The following is a 22,386-nucleotide window of genomic DNA, read 5'->3' on the forward strand; positions in this document are numbered from 1 at the left end:
TAGAGAAGCTTTTGGGGAATCTTGTGATTGGATCCCTGTGAATTCTAGAGGTTGGCTAATACTTCAAATAAGACCTTTCACAAACTTAAGGGGTGGCATAATTGTCTTGTGGCTTCCCTTTTGAAAGTGGAAAGGGAATGATTGATTTGTTTTTCTTCTTTTCAGGTTTTGAATGAAGAATGTGATCAGAACTGGTACAAGGCGGAGCTCAATGGGAAGGATGGCTTCATTCCCAAGAACTACATAGAAATGAAACCACACCCGTAAGTGGGGCTCATGATCTGCCAAGGCGGGGCCCACCTGCTTGTTTCAAATACCGTTTTTAAAACAGAGACCATCGTGATGAATGTCATGCCATTTATTCTATTTGGGGAACGAGCCCAGCATGTTGACTTTGTACATTAATAATGATATAATGATATCATGTATATAATGATAGTATAATAGTAATGGTGTACATTTTAGATTAATACCTATCAGTTATCTTCAAAAATAAAACAATACTTTGCAAGTCCATACCTTTTTCTTTAAAACCCTTGGGCCAGATGTGTTCCATAATTCCACACTTCTTGAGTTTCAGAGAAGGTACTTACCACATGGTTTTGTGTTGGTATGCTGGGTGACCTTGTGAGAGTACACCAAGCTTGGTGTTGTAGGTAATAGTTCTCTGTAAGTGGTTGTTCTTCCATGTTAGTGTTCATGTTTCAGTTGGAAGGAAATGTGTTCTCCTCCAAGTTGCTGAGAGTAGTAAGAATTTTGAATTTTCTGCTCTATATAAATAATCAGTATAGTGGGACCCTGAGGATCCTTGAAGGCTGCTGACCTCCCATCTCACCCACCCCTCTTTGCCTGGCCCTGCTTCTATTTCAAAAATGATCGTTTCTATTTTCTTTTTTTTGTGTGATTACTAGAGACTGGATCCAGGGGCACTTTCCCACTAACCTACATCCCCAGCCCTAAAATTTGTTTTGAGACTGTATCTCACTAAATTGCTGAGGCTTGCCTCAAACTTGCCATCTTCCTGCCTCAGCTTCCTAAGTAGCTGGGATCACAGAGTAGCTAGGGTTACAGGCATATGCCACCATGCCCAGCAACATAAGCATTTTGAATCAGTCTGTTGAGAGAAGATAGGAAAGGCCACATCTTTGGTGAAGTTGTCATTACCGACCTTGATTGGAAAGTCACTCTCACGCCTTGACCTTCCCACTTATATAAAAGAGCTGCCAAGAAACTGTTGAACAGGAACTCTACTGGGTGGTTCATCACAGACCCGCTGAAGGGCAGGCAGTGCTCCTCCACTTTATGCTCTGAAAAGGAAAACTGAAATTCAAAAGCTCTTCTTTCTCCAAGCCTACCATATTGCTAGAAAAGACCATGCTTGTGCCTGTGTGAAACTGTGACTTTACAAGCACATGCTCCCGCCCCCGTGGGACTGCCAGGTGAGTAGACATAGATGTGGTATAATGCAGAGACAAGGACTCTCCTCTCTTCTTTCTTTATTTGTTGGAGAGGAAAGGGGAAATATAAAATGGAAGTACCACCTCTCCTGGTGTAGTGTTTGTGTTAGCACATGGAACACAGACTACAAAACAGTTGTTACAACAGTGCTATGGCAGGAGTGGTATGGGCTGGCGTGGATCCACATACGTGCTCCTCACAGGAATTACTTATAGACAGGAGCCTGTGGCATGCTCTAAATAATTAAATTGGAAAATGAATCTCTCCTCCCCTTGACTTTCTCCCTTGCTGTTTCTAGTTTAGTACCAATCCCATCTTTTTAAAAATTTGTAGAACATTGACTAGAGGCACATAGTTACCCATAAGTATCACCACTAACAGAAGCTTGTCATGTTTGATGTGTAGCTCAGGGGTAGAGTTTACCTAGCATGCACGAGGTCCTGGGTTCCATCCCCAGAATAGCAAATAATAAAGAAGTGAGACCTGCGTGGACAATTTAGCTGGATGCTCATGTGCTTGCTCATGCATGCACGTGTTTCTCTCTTGTGTGTGCGCACGCGCGCGCGCTCTCTCTTTTTTTTTTTCTTGAGACAAGGTCTTGCTAAGTTGCCCAGGCTGACCATGAACTTGTAATTCTCCTGCCTCAGCCTCCTGAGTCATTGAGATGTCAGGCATGTGCCAACTGTGCCCTGTGAGAACCCGTCTCCAAAAATTTTATTTATAGGGACGTAGCTCAGTTAGTAAAGTGCCCTGGGGTTCAGTTCTCGGTATTGTAAAATAATTAATAAAGACTATCAATTTAATAAATGATATAAAATGCAGTGTGGCTACAGAGTGGTGGTGGCTAGGTGTTTTAATTGATGCTAGCTCTTAATTACATTCATGATTCCCTTCTGCTACATGGGATGTCTGTCAGAAAGGGAGTATGAGTATTTCATGAGATACACAAGAAATCTTTGTGTACTGAAATGGTCTTCAAACTAATTTTCCAGTTTGTGATCTAGGTTTTTATAACAAAGATGTGTTTAATTATAAATCTTCAAATTTGAGTACTTTTCTGTATAGCAACTTACAGTTCACTATGATTTTCTTTTTAATTGGAAATGAAATTGAGTTCATTTTAAGTTAGGACAAGAAAACATTGTAACTTATGTGGATTTATGCCCCTGAGGAAAGGTCTAGAAATATATACAGCTGCCAGCAAGTTGCTGCTTGGGGGGATCCAGGAAGTCTTTAATTTTTTAGTTGTAGATGGACACAATACCTTTATTTATTTATTTATTTTTATGAGTGCTGAGGATCAAATCCAGTGCCTCACACATGCTAGGAAAGCACTCTACCACTGAGCTACAATACCAGCCCGAGGAAGTCTCTTTTTATTTGCATTCATGTATATGTAGGCCGTTTTAATTCATATTCATTACTTTATTATACCTTTTAAAAAGAAAAGATGTCATCTCAGCGGCTTGGGAGGCTAAGGCAGGAAGATCACAAGTTCAAAGCCAGCCTCAGCTAAGCAACTCAGTGAAACCCTGTCTCTAAATAAAATACAAAATAGGGCTGGGGGTGTGGCTCAGTGGTCCAATGCCCCTGAGTTCAATCTCTGGTACCCTGAAAAAGAAGATGGCTAGGCACAGTGGCACACTCCTGTAACCCTAGGTACAAAGGAGGCTGAAGCAGAAGGATGGTAAGTTTGAGGCCAGCCTGGACAACTTAGCAAGACCCTGTCTCAAAAAGAATTGGGATTGTAGCTTAGTGGTAATATGTCCCTGAGTTCTAACCCTAGTACTGCAAAAATGAATGAATGAATGAATGAACGAATGAACCAACCAACCAACAAACAAGTTGGGAAGATCTTGAGGTCCAAGAGGAGAAGAGAATGGTTCCTCCCCTAGCAGTGGCCAGTCAGATGTACACTGCTCACAAGTATAGCCTATCCTTGAAAGCACCAGGGAACAGAAAATGTGCCTCTCTGCTGGTAGCCGTTCTTTCATCTTCAGAGATCATTCTTGTCTATCATTAATGGAATTTCTTTTGTGTGGCCTAATTCCCAGGCACTGCAGGACTTGCCCTTGAATATTTGTACAAGGGGTGAGGGTGGAATATTTGTAGAAGGGGTGAGGGCGTTGTACAAGCACCTCTGCAGCCTGGCATCAGAGCAGGCAAAGTGGGAAAGACATGAGTAAGTAGATTTGGGGCAGCTTCTGACTCTCTCTCTCTCAGCAGCTTGCATCCTTCTGCCTGAACTTCAGAGTGATGTAGTATTTTAAAAATGCCTTGTAGTGTGGTTGCTTCTAAGTAGGATAGATAGAAGGGTTATATTTACAACTTTAATGGACTGATTGGTGCATTATAGTTTGCAAATTAAATGAATGCTAGTTACCATGTAAGGTAAGTCTTAGCTGTAAATGTTTTTGCTTTTTAAAAATAATTAAACATTGAAGATGATTGTGGAAAGAACATTGTCTTCACCATTCTTCCATCCTAATTGGTAATGGTTTTCATTTGAAATAGCCAGGCAGCCATGGCCTTGAGCTCGTTTAGCGATGTCCCCTCCTCCTGTTGAGCCACAGGCCAGTTGCTCCCATAGTTATCCAGTAATTCAGCCACTTTTTCTTATGACCAAAGTGAATGACCGTTAGGAGCAGGAAAGTCTGTAACTTGGTTCAAATGAAAAATCTGAATTTTGCAACCAGCTGCTGCGCATGTGGTAAATTTTGATGTTCTCAATGTTGTGGGGGTTTTGAGTTTTTGTTTTTTTTTTGCAGTGCTGGGGATTGAACTCAGTGCTTCAAGCTTGTTAGACAAGTGTTCTGCTACTGAGCCATGTTCTCAGCCCCTTCCAGGTGGCTTTTGAAAACTGAACACTGAGCAGTGACTCTAGAGAAAGGTCCTGAGAGGAATGCTGACTTTCATAACTGGTAGAGGCTGCCTTCTCACAGCCTGAACCTTCTCCCTTTGGACTTTTAATAGAATTAGCCCCACCACCAAGTTCTGGGGCTTCCAAATTTCCTCCCTTCCCCTGTGTCCCTCTTCCCACTGAGGCAGAGCTGCAGTTTTATCCATTGACTGCAAGAAGTGTCATTGTTGTCTCCAACAAGCCTGGATCATTTACCCATAGGCCTGGGACTCTCCTGGGCACCTTTCTAATGAGTGGGTCAGGAACTGGAGGACTTTGGTTTGGAAGGCCCATTTTCAAGTTTCTTTCTCTATAGAAAGAATGACCTTTGATAGTGATAGTGCCTTGATGAGTCACTTTCTGGGAAGTGGATGGAGTGAAGCCATTTGAAAGTCCATCTCTTAGGGAGGACCCTACCCAATGTCCTCCCGTCTTGGGCACAGTGAGACCAAAAGGTAAGAGTGAGCCCCTTCCTCTGGCAAGAGGTGTTCTGTTACTCACATTTAAACTGGACATCCGTTTCTTTGTGGAGAAACAGATGTTGACTGGCTTGTCTTCCTTCCTTAGGTGGTTTTTTGGCAAAATCCCCAGAGCCAAGGCAGAAGAAATGCTTAGCAAACAGCGGCACGATGGGGCATTTCTAATCCGAGAGAGTGAGAGTGCTCCTGGGGATTTCTCCCTCTCCGTCAAGTAAGTATTTCCTGCTGTGGTTGCTGGAAGCCTGTGCCTGATTCACTAAGTCGTGAGGCCAGGTCAGGTGTCTGGCTACATACAAACTGGTAGAGATGTAGCCTAATCAGTATTTTTAATTTTACCTTAAAATCCTAATGTCTAGTTCCTCATAAAACTTGGTTCTAGCAACACTAGCTTAGATTCTGCAGTGGAACTGAGGAGTAGTCCTCTCAGACAGTACTTGCTGCCAGTTTTCGCTAATCACGACCACTCTCAGTTTCCCTGCACTTGCTGGGATTCCTGCCACTCCATAACAGAATAACTTGGTTGCCATTTTAGCTGCCTTTGCTTGCCTTTACCAGAGAGCCAGCTTACCTCTATCAGCCCTGTCCTAAGGCCTCTCTCACTAACTTCAAAAGGTCACCATGAGAGCTGGGCGTGATGGCTCACACTTATGTTACCAGCGGCTCAGGAGGCTGAAGCAGGAGGATTGCAAGTTCTAAGGTAGCTTCAGCAATTTAATGAGACCCTAAGCAACTTAGCAAGACCCTGTCTCAAAATAAAAAGGACTGGGGATGTGTCTCAGTGGTTAAGCAGCCCTGGGCTCAATCCCTGGTACACACAGCACTGTGAGGGATTTGGGTTTACTTCCCCAGTGGAGCTGGTAATCAGGGAATGGGGAAGAAAGGAGTCTCACCTTGGGAATCTTAGTGAATAGCACCCGGGACTTTAAGGAGTCTGTGAAAGTCACACCTCATCTGTGAAGTGAGGATTTTGAGTTACATTGTCCATAGTTTTTTACTTTTAGTCCTTTTCTAGTTCCTATATTATTATAGGAAACCCCCAAGGAATCTTAAACTGCTTCATCATTTACATATGGAGAAGCACTAGGTTAAACATGCAGATCACTATTTTATCATAGGTTACTCTCCTTTTTGTGGGGTGGGATTACTGGGACTTGAACCCAGGAGCACTCTTACCACTGAGCTACATCCCCAGCCCTTTTTATTTTTTATTTTGAAGTAGCGTCTCACCAAGGTCCCCAGGCTGGCCTTGAACTTTCCTGCCTCAGCCTCTCATGTAGCTAGGATCACAGGCACAGCCATCGCACCCAGCAGTTGTGTTATTTTTCTAAGTGAAGATAAGAGAGGTTTCAGGTGATATTTGGAATATCTCACAAATACACTTGCAATGTAGTTTTTATTTCCACCACGTGAAAACTGTGTTATAATAATCACAGTTTTCATCTGGTAACAAAGGCTTTTTGAAGTATTTGAGCATATTTGAGTAAGATTCTAATGAGGAACATTCTGGGGTGAATCTGTGAAATCAAAATCTTTGTGTTTCTCATTAGCTCAAATCATCTGTTTTCCTTATTTTTTTTTTAAGATTGAACCCAGGGACTGTCTACCACTAAGTAGCATTCCCATACCCCAACCCTTTTTATTTATTTATTTATTTTTTTAATAAAGTGTTTTTATTAGTACATTATAGCTATATACCCAACCCTTTTTATTTTTGAGTCAGAGTCTCACCAAGTTGCCCAGGCTGGCCTCCAGTGTTTGATCCTTCTCTCTTGGTCTCCTGAGTAGTTGATGTTTTCCTTACATTTTATACTGACCCACATGGAAATTAAGCAGTTTAAGATGAAGGTGACAAGTAAGTAATCAGAGGGCAGCAGCCAGAGCCACCAGGCCTTGTCAGTGTTGAGCCGTGACTGCCTGTTCACCAATCACTGCACACGCTCCTACTGCAAACCAAGAAGACCAAACCATTCCCTTTTATCAAAATCTTTTGAGGAGTTTTATTATTTCAGAAATAAAATATGAAGTAGATGTCATAACTGTCCTTAACACAAATATCTTTAAAGGGCTGGGATGTGGCTCAGCAGTGGAATGCTTGCCTAGCATATGCAAGATCCTGTGTTTCATCCCCTGTAAAACAAAACATACACACACACACACACACACGCGCGCGCGCGTGCGCGCGCGCGCACGCAATACGGTAGTCACCCCTATTTGCAGTTTTGCCTTCCTTAGTTTCAGTTACCCAAGGTCAGTTGCAGTCAGAAAATATTAAGTAGGGGGCTGGGGACGTGGCTCAAGTGGTAGCGCGCTCGCCTGGCATGCGTGCGGCCTGGGTTCGATTCTCAGCACCACGTACAAAGATGTTGTGTCCGCCAATAAATAAAAAATGAATATCAAAAAAAAATTAAAAAAAAAAAGAAAAGAAAATATTAAGTGGGAAATTCCAGAAATAAACAACTCATATGCTTTAAATAACTTTTATTAATTGCATCATATTGTGACTGTTGTTTTATTCTTAATCTTACTGAAAATTAAACTTTATCACAGTTGTGTATGTTTAGAGTAAACCCTGTATAGAATTTAATATTATTCATGCTTTCAGGCATCCACCCAGTGTCTTGGGACATACCCCTTAGGTTACCTGGAACAACTGTGCGGTTTGCAGATGCTTGGCTTGAAGCTCACTGGCTTGAAGCTCAGTGCTGCCACCTGCCGGATAACCTTCAGGAAGTGTTTGGTTTATTGAAGCTCTAAGACAAGAGGACAGCCTCCATTCATTGAATGAATGTGCATGAAGTGCCTTTTGAGGGCATGGCACCCAGCAGGATAACAGAGTCCTCACACAGCTTCTGTTCTAGCCAGATGTGGCTATAACGGACCCTATGAGTCAGTACCAGTCACACACAAGCAGTTTTTAATAGTGCAAAAGGAAGTATATTATCTGGCAATGGAGAAGTTATTTTATTGTCCAGCATATCCTTTTTCTCATGGAAAGGGTAAAGTAAACCAAAATTCTCGAATGAAAAATTTATTCCCAGTTATAAGAGAACCGTTGGAAGTATTTCTGATCCCTCTTACTTTATTTCCTGTCCCATATTTTCTAGTTTTAAAATGTCATATCACATTTTAATTATTTTTATTTCAAAGGAAGTCAGTTAAGTCTTTTATTTGGCACAGTGCAGGCCACAAGTGTGTGGTAGGTTAGAATATCCCCTCCCCTTTTGAGTTTGACTTATTTCATGTAACGTAATGGTCTGAAGTTCCATCCATTTTCCTGCAAATGACTTAATTGCATTTTTTCTTTATAGCTGAATGAAACACCTTAATGTATTTATGCCATGTTTTTTCTTATCCGTTCCTCCATACCAAAGAATGGTCTACCTAGAGTTCCATTCCTAGTCTATTAAGGAACCTTCAAGGACATTCTTGATTATCTTACAAGCATCATGAGTCAAACTGGTGGGTGAGGTTCTCCCTCTTCGTGTTGTTCCTGGTAACCCCAGTCATAGAAGGTACCAGCAATGCTCAGTGACTTCCCCAACTTTCTCCAGCCTGGACCCTGTGAGAAATGTTGCCAGAAAAGGTTCTGTCCATACTGACATGGACAGACAGCCCCTGACTAGCCAACTCAGTGCACTTTGACCTTTCACATGTGTTCTCTCTGCCTCCCCAGGTTTGGAAATGATGTGCAGCACTTCAAGGTGCTCCGGGACGGAGCTGGAAAGTATTTCCTCTGGGTGGTGAAATTCAATTCTTTGAATGAATTGGTAGATTACCACAGATCAACATCTGTGTCCAGAAACCAGCAGATATTCCTGCGAGACATAGAGCAGGTGCCACAGGTAAGACTGAGCTCCCAGGAGAGAGCTTGGGATTATGTCTGGCAGGGAGGAATAGCTCCTTAAGCCAGCAGGTATCCTCCAGAGGGAGACTTCTGGGACTTCTGTCACATCATTCAGAACGTCACCCCTAGTTTATGTTGAAGATCTGTAGTTTAAAATAAGATGGTTTTGCCTTTTTCAGGGGCACTTCTTTGAGGCAGTGTTGCTAGTATGCCACCTGCCTCTCTAGGGACACAATTCTTAACATACTTTTTAGATGTTGTACTTGAAAGCAGATTGTGAAGAAGGTCAGACCTGTCGGGGAGTGCGGTCCACACTCACTCCTTATATCCCAGCCATAAGTTATGGCTAGTTTGACTTTTATTCAAACTCTCACCCTTTTAACCCTATAAAACCTTAAGGGTATTATAAGTGATAGGAATGAAAAGATTTTAAAGTCTATCAACAAAACCCAGCTTTCCCCCCATCCTCAACCTCCCTATCGCTCCTATTTGATGATGTGACACTTTGGCTGCCCACAGTGAGATATGCCCCAGTATTCTTTGAGCATTGGTGAAAGATTACCCTAAAAACCATTTAGGGAACCTAGAAAATGTAAGAATAAGCTGGGTATGGTGGTAGATTCCTGCAATCCCAGTAATTTGGGACTGAGGCAGGAAGATTGCAAGTTCAAAGCCAACCTCAGCTTCTTAGGCCCTAAACAACTTAGAGAGACCCTGCCTCAAAATAAAAACATAAAAAGGGCTGGGGATGTGGCTCAGTGGCTAAGCGCCCCTGGGTTCAATCTCTGGTACCAAAAAAAAGAAGAAAGAAAGAAAGAATAAATGAGGGAGGATGCACAATGTAGCTACTTCAGGAAACATGAGAATTAGCACATATTTATTCCCCCTTGTAAACGGTTGGGCTTACAGAGCTGTTAGCACGATCAGGAATGGCGTGTGTGTTTCCCTGTTCCTCTTTTGCAGCAGCCAACATACGTCCAGGCCCTCTTTGACTTTGACCCCCAGGAGGATGGTGAGCTGGGCTTCCGCCGGGGAGATTTCATCCATGTCATGGATAACTCAGACCCCAACTGGTGGAAGGGGGCTTGCCACGGGCAGACCGGCATGTTTCCCCGCAATTATGTTACCCCCGTGAACCGGAACGTCTAAGAATCAAGAAGAGATTATTTAAAGAAATTGAAAACACAAAAGAAACATACCCACAAGCTGCCTGTAACAGCAGCCTGTGAGGGAGCTCAGAACACCTGGCTGGGTCACACTGGTGACCTTCTCACTTTGGTTGGAACTTTGGGGGGTGGGTGGGGTGTTGGATATCAAAATGCCAAAACTTACCTATTGAATTAAGAAGAGTTTTTATTACAGATTCTCACCGCTGCTCCTGTTTCCCTTCCTATGTCCTTTTTCTCCTCCTTTTTCTCTGTCCTTCGGTGCATGGATTTAAGGCCTCATATAGTCCCAGCTGATGCCAATAATAAAAGAAAAGAAATCAAGTGGGCTGTATTTTCTCTATGCAAAATGTCTGTCTTAGTGAAAATGACTGAAAGGAGAACAGTGAGTCTGTCCTCCATATGCACACACAGCAGGAGCTGCAGGGCAGCTGCCTCAGCTGGGTTTTCCCCCAGGTATTTCATCACATTGGAACTAGAGTCAGGAGGGAGGCATGCTGCCCACCCTATGGCTTCCTGAGAAAGTCAGACTGCGAACCTGCGCGCCTCTCACTTTGTTCCCAGTGTCATTGACGGTGTTGTTTCTTCATAGTGCCTTTTTCCTTATTTCAAGGGTTGCTTAGGCGTGGTGGCTAGTGTTTTGTTTTAAAATAAATTAAAAACAGTCCAGAGCTTTTCAGCCAATTTGTCCCCTACTCTCTGTAAACAGTTTTCCTTCAGGAGAAGGGAAAGCGGGGTACGGGGTAGAGAAAGGAGACAGTACAACTGAAGGTGGGTGACCTGCCTGTACTGAGCCAGGAGTGTGTGCTGCTCAGCTTCAGTACTTATGAGGCCCTCGATGCTGGCCGTGAGCAGTGGAGCAGCTGCTGACCCCACAAGCCTGGTGCATCTGGCTGCAAGGGCGGCACAGTGCTTGACCTCCAGGTCTCAGGTGTGCTCTGCCCTCCTATCCCCAGAGTCTGCCAGGCACAAACTCCTGGAGCCAGCAGGTTGCAGATAAGGAAGGCAGAAAATGGCACCTAAGCCATTTTCAGTCTTCACAAATCCAACCTTCTTATGCCTACACTGGGGTGAGAATTCAGAGTATTCATTTTTTGTTTTTCTTGCTCTTAAATTTAGGTCCAGGCTTTCACTTATGTGTCCCCTGACCTTCAAGGGGGTAGTGGCAGGAAGCAAGACTGGCTTTCATGTCTCTTTCACAGAGGACTGTGTTTGCACCTATTCCCAACACCCCATCCTTGGAAGCCGGAGGAGTTGAGGAAGGTGAAGTGGGAAAGACAGGAAGGCCAGGCCACTCAGAGCTCTGTCTACCTTCTGCTGACTCTCGGTCCCTCGTAGCAGTGTGCCTGCTAACTGCTTCTCTCCACACAGTCACCCTTCCCCCTAACAAAAACAAGGTCACTTCTCTTTCTCTCCCTGGAAGTTGGCATCCTTTGCCCTTTGAGTTCCTAGGGGTCAGTGGAATCTCCGCTGGACTCTGCTTGTGGAAATGGACTTGGCCTGGAGAGCCTTAAGGCCCAGGAGATGTTGACTCTGGCCCAAGCAGTCCTCACCTCTCCTGGCTCCCTCTCCTTCTGCTCCTCCTTTCCCCACTTATGATAAGAGAACTCTCTGGCGTTCTACCCCTGGACCATTTGATTGTTTTATTTTGAAATTGGTGTATATCATGAAGCCTTGCTGAACTAAGTTTTGTGTGTATATATTTAAAAAAAAAATCAGTGTTTAAATAAAAAGACCTATGTACTTAATCCTTTAACTCTGCGAATAGCATTTGGTAGGTAGTGATTAACTGTGAATAATAAACATACAATGAATTCTTCACTCTGTATCTTTTTTCCCCCCTGCTTTACCTAAAAACTTAAAACCATAAGGGTTTAGGTCAGGGAGTCGGGACTCTTGGATCCTCTCTCTTCAACTCACCTAGTTTACATTGCCCTTTGGGAGCAAGTGGGTCTCCAACCTGGCTGTTCTTCAGAATTGGGGCAGAGGGGCTTACTAATAATACAGGCTTGCAGACCCCACCCTCAGATCCTGGGACAGACATCTCAAGAGCACAAACAAGACAGGTGGATTTTTTTGTTATGTGCCAACAGCATTGATAAATATTATATGATAGTAATATCGATTAATCTACTTATTACTCAAAACTTTAAAAACGGGCAGTTTTATAAAGACTTGCTATGTCCTGCCTGAGAGAAAGCATCGAGAGTCTCTCAAGATTTGATTGTAGCCCATCCATAGGCAGCACTAATCTTGGGTTTCAACAGCCTTATTTTTTACTACTCCGGAATTAGAGTTTAGAAAGCATAATGGTGAGTGTGGTTGTGCACACCCAAAGTCCCAACTCAGGAGGCTGAGGCAGAAGTATTACAAGTTCAAGACCAGTCAGGGAGAGTTAGCAAGACCTCATCTCAATAAAAAGAGCTGGGGATGTAGCTCAGTGGTAAAATATCACTGGGTTCAGTTCCCAGCACAAAATAGAAAAGCACAGCCCTTGCAGCTGCCCCTGAATGTGACTTGACGCTTCAACAATGCCTACCTCAGAATCAAAACTGCCAGGCCTTTGCCTTAGTGCTTCTCATCATCCTGGGCTGTGCTAAGGAAGGAGAGGACCAGGAATGGCCTCTCCCTTAACCTCCTTATGGGACTGTGGATGGCTCCTTATAGTAATTTTATTCCTGTGACATGCAGCATCTCTTCTGGCTCAGTAATTGGGAACATCTGCCAGTGAGAGGCCGAGGAGAGCCCTGAACACCCTTCCCAGACCAGCAGCCACCCCTCTCCACTGTTGCACAGTGGTCGTATTAGAAGTGTTCCCACTTTGACCTTCCGTGTTTGGTACAGAAGCATTCTTCAGTCCCGATTTTCATACTGACACACAAGTTGTAGACTGAGCAAATTTCAGAGAAGAAGTGTGGACAGCTCACAACCCTAGGACAAGGACTTGGAGACAGATGGTGGGTCACATTAGCTTGACCTAGGTGTTAGGTGAAATTATTTGGATTTTTTTTTTTTTTTTTTTTTTTTTTGGTACTGGATTGAACCCAAGGGCTCTGTACCATTGAACCACATCCTCAACCCTATTTTATATTGTATTTAGAGAGACAGGGTCTCTCACTGAGTTGCTTAATGCCTCTATTTTTGCTGAGGCTGGCTTTGAACTCATGATCCTGCTGTCTCAGCTTCCCAAACCACTGGGATTACAGGTGTGCACACTGTGCACAGCTAGGTGGGCTTTGAACTCCTGCCTCTGCTGGGATTACAGGCACATGTCACCATGCCTGGCTTCCCCACCCCCCAATATAACAATAATTGAACCCAAGGGTGATTTGCCACTGAGCTACATCCCCTTTAATTTTTTGATACAGGGTTTATACCAAGGCTGGTCTCCAACTTGGAATTCTCTTGCCTTGGCCTCCTGAGTTGTTGGGATTGTAAGCATGCACCACCACGCCTGACTATTTGGGCAGTCATTAATAGGACAGTAGGGCTGGGATTCAACTCAGTGGTAGAACATATGTTTACATGCACAGGGCGCTGGATTCAATCCCCTGCACACACACACACACACACACACAAAAAAAAAAGGGCAGGTGGGATGGTGTGGAGGGTGAAGGTGGACACAGTTCCTGGAGACAGCTCAGAAGGCACCTGAGCAGCCCTCTGCTGCTGGGTTTGTGAGGCCTTGAAAGCAGCTGCACAATGCTTACCCTCTTCTGTTCACTCCGAAGGCTTTCATTTGTCTTTCAAGGAGCACCATGGATCTCCTGACTTGCAGTAGTGCCCAGAACAGAACCTTGGAAAACCAGGAGGCCAAGTTCACATTAGCTTAGGAAGTAGGAAGCTGGGTGGAGCCTCCCAGTCACCCAGCTCGGCTTTCTCTCCTGGCCAGTCAACTGCACAGTATGCCCAGCCTCAGTGTGTGTATGCATAGCTGTGTGCTCGATGCTGGCATGTAGTATGTAAGTGACGTGTGGTTAGCCATGTGTACCAGGGATTGAACTTGGGTGCTTAACCACTGAGCCACATCCCCAGTCCTTTCTATATTTTACTGAGACAGGATCTCACTAAGTTGCTTAGGGCCCTGCCAAGTTCTGAGGCTGACCTTGAATATGTGACCCTCCTGCCTCAACCTCCCAAGCTGCTGGGATTACAGGCTTGCACCACTGCTCCCAGCCTGCACAGATTCCTTGCTGTCCATATGCTGCCTCCTACCCTGGCTTCCCCAATGGACGGTAAGCCCTACAGGGCAGGAATTCAGTCACTGTGGCTTCCCTAGAATAAATAGTTCCTGAAACAGATGGGCTGCTCCACAGTATTTACCATCTGAGTTAAGAATCGTATGTCCCAGACACTACAAGGCCCATGGTGCCACATTCCCAGTCTTATGTACAGAGAAAGCCAAGCAATGACGCCTGCCATGGGGCAGCAGCTCTTGTCTGCCAGAGGTCGAGGAAGACCGGGTGGACAGGAGTGATGACTGCAGACCTGGAGCGGCGCTCTGTGGAAGGAGTATATACCAGGTGAGACGAGCACCCGCCTCCAGAAAGGGCTGTGTACAGAGAGGAAGAGACAAGGGGGCCCTAGAAGATGCTGATGCACCAGGTAGAGGCCAGACTTAGTGGTCCTGGAAACACAGGAAGGAGCTAGAAATGCATAGGCCCCTGAAACAGGTCTGTTCATTTGTTTGGGTTTGGTTTTGAGGTCTTTGTTTTGAATTTGGTACTGGGGATTGAACCCAGGAGTGCTCTATCACTGAGCCACATCCCCAGCCCTTGTTATTTTTTTATTTCCAAACAGGGTCTCACTAAATTGTTCAGGCATGTCAGCTTGCTATCCTTCTGCCTCAGCCTCTTGAGTCACTGGGATTACAGGCATGTGTCATCATGCCTGGCCATTTCTTTGTTTTTAAGAGCAGCTTTAGACCTTTTGTTTGTTTTATTTTTTTAGTTGTTGATGGGCCTTTGTTTTGTTTATTTATTTATATGCGGTTCTGAGAATCAAACCCAGTGCCTCACACATGTGGGCAAGCGCTCTGCCACTGAGCCACAAACCCAGCCCTAGACCTTGAAGTTTTGCTTAAAGTTTCAAAGCTATTTGTTACTACCATAACATATTCCCAAATCCTTTTTGCATCTCCAAGTGAGCACTCTAAGGTTTATATTCAACCTGATAAAAGACAGATAGCCAGGCGCGGTGGTGCACACCTATATTCCCAGCGACTCATGAGAGGAGAATCGGGAGTTCAAAGCCAGCCTCAGCAATAGCGAGGCCCTATGCAACTCAGTGAGACCTTGTCTCTAAATAAAATCCAAAACAGGGCTGGGGATGTGGCTTAGTATTCGAGTGCCCCTGAGTTCAATCCTCAATACCAAAAAAAAAAAAAAAAAGACACAGATAACAATGGCAGCCCCAGATGTCCTCAGGGACCAATTCAGACCTGCACCTGCATTCTGCTGGGACTTTTCAGCCCCCAAATCCCCCTCATCATCCCAGGAATTTGAAAATGAAAATCGAGTTTTCTTCATGAAAGGGCTCATCCCTGTTTGAGAGGCAAAGCTTCTATCTTTAATTGTTCAATAAGTCATTAAGTCCCCCCCCCACACACACACACACACAGTTTGAGTCAGGTTTTGCACCACAATACAGATAGCAGAAAAAAAAATGGGTACTATATTCATTCACACACACCTGAAGAAACACCTCAGTATGCTAAACCCCCTCAAGGATGGAAAAATCATAAAAATAATTTCTGAGGTGTGAGACTGCTGAAGATGATTTCAGCAAATTTGCTTAGCCTCTTAATGCATCGGAACATGGAAATGTGCCTAGCCTTAAACTGCACGGGCTTCTCTCTCTTACCTGCTGATGCTAGGCAGGCTAGGTCATGGATTTTGTTTATGCCCTAGTTGTAAGCATACATGAGCAGGAGATATGTCTCAGAATTTACTTCTATGCTTGCCTTTTAATTTCTTCCCATTTTTTCCTTCTTAGACACTAACTATTTATAGCTCTTTCTTTTTTTTTTTTTTTTTTTTTTTGAATTTCTTAATATTTATTTATTATTTTAGTTTTCGGCGGACACAACATATTTGCTTGTATGTGGTGCTGAGGATCGAACCTGAGCCTCACACATGCCAGGCGAGCGAACTACCGCTTGAGCCACATTCCCAGCCCTATTTATAGCTCTTGAATTGCCTCCTTTACAAATTCTTTGCTTTACTATCTACTAATGCAACTTCTGTTCAATCCTGTATCACCATTTTAGGTGCACAACAAGTCATCGTGAACTGGGTTTGGAAGCTACCTGCATAATTACATCCTGTGATTTATATTGACCCCTGGGTCTTTTTTGACACCTAGCTATGAACCATTTTTGTTTTCACTGTGATCTTAGGTTCCTTTCTTACTGCTTGAATGTAGTCTTCCTCATTTTAACATGGCAATCCATAACAAAATAACATGATTCCAGAAAATAATCAACAGGGTAGGAATTTTATGTGTTGGAAAGTGTTTAAGATCAGGGTGGAACATGAAAGTCTTATGGTAAACTTTACAGTAAATGTTAGGAAATTCTTCCCAGTTTTTGTTTATTTTCTAGTCTCATTATATATTCCTTCCCATCTCAGAACATGTTTGTAAACTCTCTTAATTAGGACACAGTGCTTTATTTAATTTTACCCTCTGTGTATTTGCTATGTTGGATTCTGTATACAAGTTTTCTTTTAAACTTGGATTTGCAGGAAGATGAAAAAAAAAAAAACAGCTTTAGCCTGGCACGGTGGCACAGGGCTATAATCCCAGTAACACGGGAGGCTGAAGCAAGAGGATCATGAGTTCAAAGCCAGCCTCAGCAATTTATTTATGTATTTATTTATTTTTGGTAGGGGGTACTAGGGATTGAATTTAAGGGCACTCAACCACTGAGCCACATCCCAGCTCTATTTTGTATTGTATTTAGAGACAAGGTCTCACTGAGTTGCTTAGGGCCTCACTATTGCTGAGGCTGGCTTTGAACTCGTGATCCTCCTCCCCCAGCCCGCCAAGCTGCCGGGATTACAGATGTGTGTCACTGTGCCCAGCCAGCCTCAGCAATTTAGCAAGGTCCTAAGTAGCTTAGTGAGATCCTGTCTCAAAATAAAATATAATACACTGGGTTGTGGCTCAGTGGTAGAGTGCAAAATAAAGATATATATTATATTATACACACACACACATAAAATATATGTACCCATAAAAAGGGCTGGGTTTGTGGCTCAGTGTCCCTGGGTTCAATCCCCAGTACCAAAAAACAAAAGAACAGCTTTATTCAGATACAACTAACATATCATACAAGTCACTTGTTTAAAGTGAGCCATTCAATGGTTCTTAGTAATTTTTAGTTATGCAATCATGACCACAATCAATGTTAGAACATTGAGAGTTTTGAGCAGAGGAGCAGACAGGATCCTGTCCAGCAAACAGTGGGGAAGGAGCCCTGTGGAGATAATGCAGTGTCCTGTGGGAGAGGCCGGTCATGATGACTAGAAGGCTCCTTGCTTGGGCAGTGGAAGTGGCTGCTGTTGTAGGCCTGGGGGACCTCAAGGAGGAGCCTGGGGGCAGGAGGAGAAGAAAGGTGAACTTGTGCCTGAGGATGTGCCTGGGAAGCAGGGAGGTGCATTCACCTGAAGGCCAGGAGAAAGCTGAGCAAGGGCTCCAGCTCAGGGCTGTCCGCATGTGTGTCACCCTGAGGTCAAGGCCATGGCAAGGCCTCCTGCTCCTCAATCCATGAGGAAGCACTGCTCCCGAGGAAGCAGGAAGCCACAACGGAGCTGGAGACAGGAGGCAGAGCAGGAGGCAAACCAGGAGCAGGCAGTACCCAGAAGCCCAGGCTCCAGGAAACACTGGTGCCATCACTACCCAGGCAAGAGCCTCTTCCTGTCTTCCCCCTCCGCCCTGTGTCTTCCCCAGAGAGTGGAGAGGACAAAGTCCAGACTCCAGGCCCACAGGAACAGGAGAGGGGAGGCCTAGACCTAGGGCTTTATTCTTGGCTGTGTGACCAGGGCCTTCAACATTCCATCCCCTGCCTTCAAAAGTCTAAAAGCTAAACCAGGCCTGGGAGTGTCGCTCAGGCTAGAGGGCTTGCCTAGCAAGAATGAGACATGAGGCCCTGGTGTCCATCTCCAGCACCTCCAAACAAAGAAAAAAACAAACCAACTATAACGTCGCCGGGTTGATCTGAGGGTCCACCATGATCTGTCACTGATAAGATCAGGTGCTGACTCCGATCTTTGCATTCAGTTTGCACCTGGTCCAATTCTCCAGCTCTGGCCTGCCCAGTCCTTCTGGACCTTGGCTTTAGCCAGAATCTGCTTTTCTCTCAGATCCTAGGCAAAAGCTTCTTCTGACCCCTCTTCCCCCTCCAGAGTGTCCTCTCTACCTCTCTGCCCTGTCCTCTCTGTCTCTGCCCTATCCTCTCTGCTTTTCTACTTATCCCTCACCTGTCAAGAGACCCGAGTCAGGCTGGAGAATTAGCTCAGTGACAGAGTGCTCGCCCAGCATACGCAAGGCCCTGGGATCAATACCCAGTTCCAGAGAGAGAGAGCGAGAGCCGACTCCACAAACCCCTCTCTCCTGAACACTCCCCAGACGCTCACTCCTCTGCAGTCTCAAAGCCCAAGTGCATGGCCCTCCTTCAGGTTATGTGTCTCTGCTCACTGAGGAGCTGCTCTCCAACCTGTCCTGCATCCTCCTGCCCTCTGGCCTCATTACTGTGGTGCTGGTGGCCGGGAGCAATAGGGGAGTGGTCAGGACCCTGGACTCTACAGTGGCCTTGGGCAGATTGCTTCCTATGCATTTAGAACACCTGGGTAGGTAACCTTGAACATGTGCCCTTTCTAAGTCTCAGGAAACTTCTCTCATAAGAGAAACTGAGGGTGGTTGACAAGATGACACAGGGTGATGCCTGAGTCACTAGCAGGAGGCGGGCTCCTCAATGCTAGCTCCCCTCAGCTGAAATGGGCTCATCCCTGGCTCACTCCATTGCCTTGTGTACGTATTTATTTGTTATTTAAAACTTCCATCCATTTGAGAGTTGTCCTGTGATCTGTGGGAGGTACGGATCCAGCTCTCTTTTCCAGATGGCTACAGAGCTATGCAGATTGTATTTAGTGTAAGGACCAGGGGTGAGCACAGCTCAGTGACAGAGCACTTGCCTAGCATGCATGAGGTCCTGGGTTCCAGCACCACAAGGAAAAAAAAGTATCCACACTCTTGATTTGCGAGAATGCAAGTCACATACCAAGTTCTGTACATCAGGGTCCTGATCCAGGGCCTTCCGTTCTGTCCCTCTGTCCCTCTGTTCCTGGCCAGTGTGGGCAGCTATGCTAAGTCCCAAAGCAGCAGGTTTGGATCTCCCATTCTTTCCTCCTTCTCCTAGATTTTCCTGGCTCTACTTGCTTGTTTAGGTTTTCAATGTAAACTTTGTCTTGTTAAAAAAAAAAAAAAAAAAAATAGAAAGAAACCCTTGGTGTTTTTGTTTGGATCCTGTTCACTTTGTAAACTCCCTTCAAAAGAAGTGACGTCCGTATGATGTTGAGTCTCCCTGTCCAGGAACCCAGCAGGTCTTCCTGGTCTCCTGTTCTTTGGGAACGTCTCAAAGTCTTCCTCACAAACCTTTGGCTTGTCTCTTGGGATGTTCGTTCCCAGATATGTAGTCTGCTTTGTTGATGTTTTAAATCAGAACTTCTCTCACATCCTGTTGTCTGGCTGGCTGTTTTCTGTGTGTGGAAGGGTATTGATTTCTTACTCCCCTGCTAAATTATCTGACTGTACTGGTTTGGTGGTTGATCTCACACAGACAAAATTGTAACTAAACATCATGTTTAAGCTCTTCAACTAGATGAGCTCCAGGAAGCTTTCTCTACTGCTTGTATTTATTGGGGGAGGGGGTGGCAGTACTGGGGATTGAACTCAGAGGCACTCAAACACTGAGCCACATCCTCAGTCCTATTTTGTATTTTATTTAGAAACAGGGTCTCACTAAGTTGCTTAGCACCCCGCCATTACCGAGGCTGGCTTTGAACTCATGATCCTCCTGTCTCGGCCTCCTGAGCAGATGGAATTACAGGCATACACCACCACACCCAGCTCTCCACTGCTTGTAGCCCTTCTTGTACCACCAAGATGTCATTAAGGGAGCAAATAACTGCTGCTAAGAGACAGCACTTTGTCTCAGTGTGGATGACTGCTTATTCCTATAAGTAAGTCTGTTTAAATCTGTCAAAAAAGTCTTACTTGAATAAACTTTAAAGCATTTTTTTTAGCTTGACACAGTAGTACACAACCAAAATCCCAGCAACTCAGGGGGCTGAGACAGGAGGATCATGAGTTCAAAGCCAGCCTCAGCAACTTAGTGAGATCCTGTCTCAAAAAATTAAAAGGAGTGGGAATGTGGCTCAGTGACAGAGCACCCCTGGGTTCAATCCACAGTACAGACAAAACTTTTTTTTTTTTTTTTTTTTTTTTTTTTGGAGGAAGGGCTATGAGTCTTTTGCCAACATTCTCTGACCGATGTTTATTCCTCTCGGTTCTGGAGGCTGGGAAGTCCAAGGTCAAGGTGCCAGTAGACTCAGTTATTTTTCTTTTCCTTTTCTTTTCTTTCATTTATTTATTTGTTTCTTTGTTTGTTTTTTGGAATCCAGGTTATTCTAAGTCTTTAGGGCCTTGCTCAGTTGCTGAGGTGGATCTCAAATTTGTGATCCTCCTCTCTACATCTTCCATGTCCTTGGGATGACAAGTGTGTACCATTGTGCCAGGAAAGACTCAGTTCTTGGTGAGGGCTCTCTTCCTGGCTTGCACATAGCTGCTTTCTTATCATGTCCTCACATAACAGAGAGCAGAGGTGAGGGAGAGGGAGAGGAAATAAAGGTACTCTTCCTCTTCTAATGAGGGCACTTATCTCATTATGAAGTCCCCACCATCATGATCTCATTTAACCCCATTTAACACTCAGAGGTCCCACCTCCTAATACAATCACTTTGGGTATTAGAACTTCATCATTAAAAAAAAAAAAAAAAATTTTTTTTTTTTTTGGTACTGGGATTGAACCCAAGGGTGCTTTACCACTGAGCTACAACCCCAGTCTTTTATTTTTTACTTTGAGACAGGGTTTTATCAAGTTGCTTAGGGCCTTGCTAAATTGCTGGCCTCAAATTTGTAAATCCTCCAGCCTCAGTCTTCTGAGTCGCTGGGATTACAGTCATGCTTGACCACATAAATTCAGGACAAGTTTGGCAATTTAGCAAGACCCTGTATCGAAATAAAATTTTAAAAAGAAATAAAAATTTTAAAAATGATTGGGGATATAGCTCTATGGTAGAGTGTTCTGGGTTCACTCCCCAGTACTGTTACATACATACATACATACATACATACATACATACATCTTATCTAGTAGCTCTGGATAAAAATCCCCCATTCTTTCTCTTGAAAGAGGTAGGATAGGAGAAACAAGAATGGGTAGAAAGGAGCCAGGTGCTGTGGAGCACGCCTGCAATCCCAGTGGCTCAGAGGCTGAGACAGGATTGAGAGTTCCAAGTCAGCTGAGCAGCTCAGGGAGACCCTGTCTCTAAATGAAATACAAAATAGCGCTGGGGATGTGGCTAAGTGGCTGAGTGCCCCTGAGTTCAAGCCCCAGTACCCCCCCAAAAAAAAAAGAAAGAATGGGTAGAAAAGACTAATAGGGAGGAAAGAGAAACTGTAATCGTAAATCTAAGAAGCTCCATGACCACCTTTGTCTTCTCCCCAGGCCTGTTTTCCACCAGACATAAAGTCTTTAAAGAGCCCTTGAATCTCAGAGTTTGGTGCCTCTAGATAGTTAATGACTGCACACATTTCTGGCTTATACAACGTATTTTCTTTTCTTTTTTTTTTTTTTTTAAAGAGAGGTGAGGGCTGGGGATGTGGCTCAAGCGGTAGCGCGCTGGCCTGGCATGCGTGCAGCCCGGGTTCGATCCTCAGCACCACATCCAAACAAAGATGTTGTGTCCGCCAAATACTAAAATAAATAAATAAATAAATAAATAAATATTAAAATTCTCTCTCTCTCTCCCTCTCTCTCACTCTTTCTTTAAATAAAAAATAAAAAATAAATAAATAAAGAGAGGTGAGAGAGAGAGAAAGAATTTTTAATATTTATTTTTTAGTTTTTTTTTTTTTGGCTACCGCTTGAGCCACATCCCCAGCCCAGGGTCTTGCTTAATTGGTTAGGGCCTTGCTAAGTTGCTGAAGCTGACCTCAAGCTTTCGATCCTCCTGCCTCAGTTTCTTGAGTTGCTGAGATTACAGGTGTGACCAACTGTGCCTGCCCTATCTTGGACTTGGATGAATTTAAACCAATATTACTGTGGAACTCTGCTACTTTCTTGGCAGCTCAATCTAATCCTGATACACTATCATTCATGCCTGTCCCCCAAGAGGTCAATGCCCACATCACTTTTGTCTCTGAAATCCAAGGTCCTCTCCAGCATGTGTATCCCCACCTCAGAGGTGAACAAAGGA

At 44.3% G+C, this 22,386-nt stretch overlaps 1 protein-coding gene across 1 annotated transcript in view; it reads left to right on the plus strand.

Annotated features, from left to right (window-relative positions):
• Positions 1 to 11,667, plus strand: part of Grb2 (growth factor receptor bound protein 2) — a 68,136-nt gene extending 56,469 nt beyond the window's left edge. The window contains exons 3-6 of the mRNA XM_076869784.1: positions 166 to 263; positions 4,925 to 5,047; positions 8,510 to 8,678; positions 9,644 to 11,667. Of these exons, the coding sequence (XP_076725899.1) occupies positions 166 to 263; positions 4,925 to 5,047; positions 8,510 to 8,678; positions 9,644 to 9,829 (576 nt within the window). The 3' untranslated portion in view covers positions 9,830 to 11,667. The remainder of the gene's footprint in view (positions 1 to 165; positions 264 to 4,924; positions 5,048 to 8,509; positions 8,679 to 9,643) is intronic.
• The last annotated feature ends 10,719 nt before the right edge of the window (positions 11,668 to 22,386 follow it).

Source organism: Callospermophilus lateralis, chromosome 11, assembly GCF_048772815.1.
Source record: "Callospermophilus lateralis isolate mCalLat2 chromosome 11, mCalLat2.hap1, whole genome shotgun sequence".
Lineage (NCBI taxonomy): Eukaryota > Metazoa > Chordata > Mammalia > Rodentia > Sciuridae > Callospermophilus > Callospermophilus lateralis.